This window comes from Empidonax traillii, unplaced genomic scaffold (genome assembly GCF_003031625.1).
Source record: "Empidonax traillii isolate 1590-97213 ecotype Southwest subspecies unplaced genomic scaffold, ASM303162v1 scaffold2231:size98615, whole genome shotgun sequence".
NCBI lineage: Eukaryota > Metazoa > Chordata > Aves > Passeriformes > Tyrannidae > Empidonax > Empidonax traillii.
Window position 1 is genome coordinate 10882 of NW_020957424.1, and position 5631 is coordinate 16512.

At 53.9% G+C, this 5631-nt stretch overlaps 1 protein-coding gene across 1 annotated transcript; it reads right to left on the reverse strand.

Annotated features, from left to right (window-relative positions):
* Window positions 1-1015: 1015 nt before the first annotated feature.
* Window positions 1016-4550, reverse strand: LOC114071723 (lymphocyte antigen 6E-like). The gene is made up of 3 exons (XM_027909578.1): window positions 4499-4550; window positions 2361-2480; window positions 1016-1173 (listed from the first exon to the last, which is right to left on the reverse strand). The coding sequence occupies exons 1-3, from the start codon at window positions 4548-4550 to the stop codon at window positions 1016-1018; spliced, it is 330 nt and encodes a 109-aa protein (XP_027765379.1).
* Window positions 4551-5631: the final 1081 nt, after the last annotated feature.

A 5631-nucleotide genomic window follows, 5' to 3' on the forward strand; every position in this document is an offset into this window, starting at 1 on the left:
GCCAGAGTTGCAGGAGTGCTTGGAAAAAGCTCTTGGGCACTTGGTGGGATTCTTGGGGTTGGGCTTGGATGATCCTCGTGCTTCCCTTCCAACTCAGGACATTCCACGATTCTGTGATTGATCTGCAGTCGATTTTGGGGGGTGGATTTTGGAGGGAAAGATCAATGAATGGGTTTTGGGAAGCCACAATTCCAAGTGGTAGGCCCAGGGCAATGCTGGCAGACCCTGGGTGAGGTCACCTGGCTCCAGCAACCTGAGGAAAGGGATTCCCAGGGATACTGGAAGTGGAGGTGAGGGCCAAAACCAACCAGATGTTTGTGCAGATGTGCAGAGAAATATCATTTTAGGAGGAAATGTGGCAGCCAAGGCAGAACCAAGAGGAAGGGGAGGTGTGTGGGGGACGTGCCTGGCTGTTCAGGGGGCTCTGGGGGTGTCACTGTCCCTGAGCTGGAGGGGGAAAAGAGGATGGAAAGAACGAGGTGAGAGGTGCAAGGGAGGAGCTGTGACTGTCACCTGTCACAGGCTCAGGCTCTTTCACCCAGGAAGCTTTTTTTTTCCCCCTTCCCTGGCAACAAACCCAGGAATCTGCCGAGTTTCCCCTCCGAGCTGATTGTTATTTCTGCCCACTCCTGGAAGCTGCAGCTCCGTGGCTCCAGCTGCGCCCAAAATAGGATAAAACTGCAGGAGAAACCCCTCTAGAGATGCAGGAGGTGCAGAAGCAGCACATCCCTCCTCCCCCAGGCAGCAGGACAGAGCAGGGCCACCCCCTCCAGGACACTGCTGAGGTGACAGAGCTCAGGGATGTGACAAAGCCAGTGAGAAGCCACAGGTGGGGGGAGGCAACACAGGGGCAGGAGGTGCTGAGCATAATTATTTTATCTCTTCCACAGCGTCTTCCACATCCATGCCCTCCTAGGGGAAAGCTGGCCACGCTCTCCAGGCTTTCAGGAGCCCCTTTTCTTCCATCAGCAGTGGGCAGGTGAAGGAGGCCAGCGGGATGGGGCTCCCTGGCACGTCACTGCCGGGCCAGCCTGGGCCCAGGGCACGCACTCAGGTTGCACAGGAAGGTTTGGCAGCAGTGGGAGGTGTAGGAAGCCAGGCCCAGGCTGAAGTTGTGGTTTGGGCAGGTCTCAGAGCACTTCTTGGTGACCCTCTTCCACAGGGACAAAAAGCCTTGGCCGAGGAAAGGAGGGAGAGAGAGCGGGGTCAGCAGGTGGAGTTTGGTGAGTTCTCCTCCAGCTTTCACAGGAGGGAGATGGATTAATGGGTCCCACTGTCCCCCCCTCCCCGAGCCCCAGAGAGCAGCATGAGCCCCACCCCAGTCCCACCACAGCCTAATAATTATTAGTGACCCCCTACACCAGGCATTCAAAGTCCTTGCTGGGCAGTTCCCCTCATGCCAAAGGGGTACAGTGGGATCCGTGAGACAACATTCACCCCTGGATTGGAAACACATTTCCAGGCTTCCCTGCCTGAAGGGAATAGTTCTGTTCTCCTCTGCACCTGGCTGGGATCAGAAATGGTGTGACCAGCAGGACCAGGGAAGGGATCCTTCCCCTCTCCTGGCATTGATGAGGCCACACCTTGAATTCTGGGGTCAGGTTTTGGCCCCTCAGGACAAGGATGACATTGAGGGGCTGGAACGTGTCCAGGGAAGGGAACAGAGCTGGGAAGGGGTTGGAGCAGCAGGAGCAGCTCAGGGAGCTGGGGGGGGGCTCAGCCTGGAGAAAAGGAGGTTCAAGGGGGACCTTTTTGCTCTCTGCAACTCCCTGACAGGAGAGGGGAACCGGGGTGGGATCAGGCTCTGCTCCCGGGAAACAAGGGACAGGACAAGGGGAAACAGCCTCAAGCTGTGCCAGGGGAGGTTCAGGTTGGACATCAGGATGAATTTCTCTGTGGAAAGAGTTGTCAAGCCCTGGCACAGCTGCCCAGGGCAGTGGTGGACTCACCATCCCTGGAAGTGTTCAAGAAATATGTGGATGTGGCACACGAGGACCCGGTTGGTGAACATAGTGGTGGTGCTGCACTGACAGTTGGACTTGATGACCTTGGAGTTTTTTTCTAGCCTTAACAATTCCCTGATTCTCCATCTCTCTACACCTTCTCACCCACCCCAACTGTTTCTTTCCATCTCCTCATCTAACCGAGGTTCAAATTTACTTATCCTCTTCCTGTAGGATCCTTCCCTTTCTCCCACTGCCTTTCCCTGCTGGAATGAGACGAAGGACAACCTCAGTGTGACGGGGAGGAGGATTTCAAACCATCAGCACTGCCAGGACTCCACCTCCCAGTGGCATCCATCACAAATCCAGCCCAAAGCCCACATCCCATTCCCGAGGGGACACAGAGCCAGCACTTACCAATCCCCACGGAGGCCACGTTGGTCACACAATACTCGTCTTTCTCCGAGCACTTCTCGGCCTTCAGGCAGCTCCAGTTGCTTCGTTCCCAGTTGCAGGTGTAGCAGTGCAGGGCATTGGCTGCGGGAGGACACACAGGACGGGGAGGATGGAGAAAAAAAGTCATCAGAAAATCAGGGAAGTGGTTGTCCCTCTGTATTCGGCACCGGTGAGGCCACATCTCGAGCCCTGGGATCAGTTTTGGGCCCCTCAGGACAAGAAGGATGTTGAGGGGCTGGAGAGTGTCCAGGGAAGGGAATGGAGATGGGGAAGGGCTTGGAGTAGCAGGAGCAGCTGAGGGAGCTCGGGGGGGGCTCAGCCTGGAGAAAAGGAGGCTCAGGGGGATCCTTTTTGCTCTCTGCAACTCCCTGACAGGAGTGACGGGGCTCAAAGACCCAACCCACTCCTCCATCCCCACGCTGGGATATTTACACCGACACAGGGATCAGGGACACACCTCTGTGCACACACCCACACCAGATAACACTGCCCTGCACTCCAAATTACACCACAAAGGGGCCAGGGGGCTCAAAATAACACAACAATCATAGAATCCTGGAATGGTTTGGGTTGGAAGGGACCTGAAAGATCATCCAGTTCCAACCTCGGCCATGGGCAGGGACACACCTTCCACTGTCCCAGGTTGCTCCAAGCCTCATCCAACCTGACCTTGAACACTTCCAGGGATCCAGAGGCAGCCACAGTTTCTCTGAGCAACCTGTGCCAGGGCCTCCCCACCCTCACAGGGAAGAATTTCTTCCCAATAACTAAACTGAATTTCCCTCCTTCAGTTTGATTGACCAAGGGCACTCGGTTTGATGGGATGCCTGGAGCAGGGAAGGGCAGGGACTGCTAGAGGATATCCAAGGATGTCCTGAGCCCTGGGGTCACCCCTTTCTAGTCGTGGAGACTATTAAGCTGCAGCCTAATTAGGCAGAAAGCCCAAGGCAGATGAAGAGGGTTAATTGGGACCTCCACAGCCTAAAGAAGTCAGGCTCCCACGCCCCTGTCCTTGGGTGGGACATCAACACCCTCAAAAATACACCCAATACCTTGGATTAAGGAAAAAAAGAAGGGGAGGAGAAGGGCCTTGAACTCTTTGCTGTGAGAACTCGGCCCCTAAAACAGTGTGACACTTCATTTTTCCTGCCTGGATCATCCAGCGTGGATTAGACCGGCCTTCATTCTGGCACCGAGGACAAACTCTCTGTCTCCCAGGCCTTGTTAACGCTTGGAAATCTGTCAGGACCTCTGTTGTGGTGAGTGAACAAAGCTAAATAGCAGAAAGGTATTCTTGGGCCACAATGAGCCAGAAATAACTATTCCAAGGAATTCTTTCTCTGCACCAGACAACGTGGCAGAATTCCAAGCGCTGGCAAGGCCTGTCCCTCTTTTACAAAATGAGGATAAGATTTAATTCTCTCTGGTTGCTTGACTGTCTGGTCTAGGGGGGATATAAGATCATATGCCTTGAAAGGGCTCTGATTTAATTTACCATCGGGCTGTGAAACAAAGCGAATCATCTACAGCACAAACAAGATGCAAACACCAAATATCCCACCATAAGGCTGCTTAGCCCATTCAGTCCATGACTCCTCCTCAATCCCCCACCTTTGCCCCCCAAAACCTCTGAAGTCAGGCCTGTGAGATGGGTAGGAACAGCTGCATGAGGCCAGATGTTGTAGGTGTGGCCCCATCCAGCTGCTGCTTCCAGAGCGGGACCCAGATGTTCAGAGTCTCTGTCATGTCACCTTCATCAAGATTTAGAAACCAACCATGGTCTTGCACCACCTCAACAGATAAACTCCCTGCAAAGTCTCTCAAAGGCAGAGCAACTGCCTCCTGGTTGTTTTTTTTTTATTATTCCTTTCCATAAAAATCCCAGCCTTGATGGGGAAATTTCCTGGTGGACAATCCGCCCGAGATGGCAGATAACAAACCCCAAAGAGGAGCCCTGTGTCCTTCAGCTGCTCCCACGGGAGAGCTGAGGCTCCCTCTCCCAAGTTTTCCTTCCCCTGGATGGGAACCCCCCCCTGTCCCCCCAAAAAAAAACCACCCCCCTGTGTTTTATGGGAGGACAGTGAATGGTGTCACCTCACCTGGGGCCGCGCAGAGGATCAAAACCAGCACCGCGAGGAGGGAGCTCTTCATCTTCTCCCAGCCGTGTCCCCAGCCCAGGAAAAACACCCTCACCTGGGGACAGGATATTTATCTTCCCAGCCTTTGCGCCGCCTGATGATGAAGACAACGATTTGGAAAGAGTGGGCAGGGACCACGAGCTGGGCGAGAGGCCAGGAATGCACGTGGGTTGTTTTGTCGCCTCCAGGCTGAGAGGAGTGAAAGCCCCACGGGGAATCCACACCTTTTATTGGGTTTAATGTTTTAATTTACCCCTTGGTCAGGCTGGAAGTGCTGCTGGTGCCGGGGTGGGGGTTTTGTTCTGCTCAGCTGCGTCTGATCTGTGGTTGGATAGTTCAGTGAAGGCAAATACTCGAAGGAAAAGAGTGTAAATTAATGCCAAGTGCATTTCCAGGGTTTAGACCTGGGGAAGTCCCAGTATCTCCAGTCAGGTTAAACCCACTTCAGATTGTCACCCATTCATGGTGACAATTTCAACAAGAAGTGTCTTACAATGTCTTCCTTGCCTCTGAAAGCTGCTGGTTACCTACAAAGTCCTAAATCACAGAATCACTGGATGGGTTGGAAGGGACATTGAAGACCATCTTGTTTCACCCCTGTGCCATGGGCAGGGACAGCTTCCATTAGACCATCTCAAATCCCTTCCCAACCTGGCCTTGAACACTTCCAGGAAGGGTTAAAAACATCTTTGTGCCCCCTTCTCTACACGGAGCATCCCATTCCAAGCCCTGCCAGATCCCAGCCAGACATGATGTTCCAAGCCCTGAAGATTTCTCCTCAGGATGGTGGTTTAGGTGGAGCTGGAGCTGATAACTTCACCCCTTCCAAGGTTCCCATTGTCCTGCCTGTCCCACTTCTGCTTCCAAGCAAAGAGTTATCAGGGGGTTTAGTGCTGGGTATCAGATCCATCTCCATGAATCACCAGCTCATCGAGCCACCGAGGAGCAGGGAGGGTGAAGCGGGAGGAGCCCCTGGGAGTGAAGCCACTTGTGCAATCAGGTGTCTGCTCATCCCCTCCTCCTCCACCCTGCAAGGAAAGGGAGCAGAGACCCACTGCAGCTCCCAGCTTGGGATTCAAAAGATGGAGAAGCAG

Coding starts and splice junctions, on each gene's coding strand:
- LOC114071723 (XM_027909578.1), bottom strand. CDS start 4,550: ATGAAGAGCTCCCTCCTCGCGGTGCTGGTTTTGATCCTCTGCGCGGCC. Junction 2,481..4,498: donor GATCCTCTGCGCGGCCCCAG/GTGAGGTGACAC, acceptor GTCCTCCCGCAG/CCAATGCCCTGCACTGCTAC. Junction 1,174..2,360: donor CGTGGCCTCCGTGGGGATTG/GTAAGTGCTGGC, acceptor TCCTCGGCCAAG/GCTTTTTGTCCCTGTGGAAG.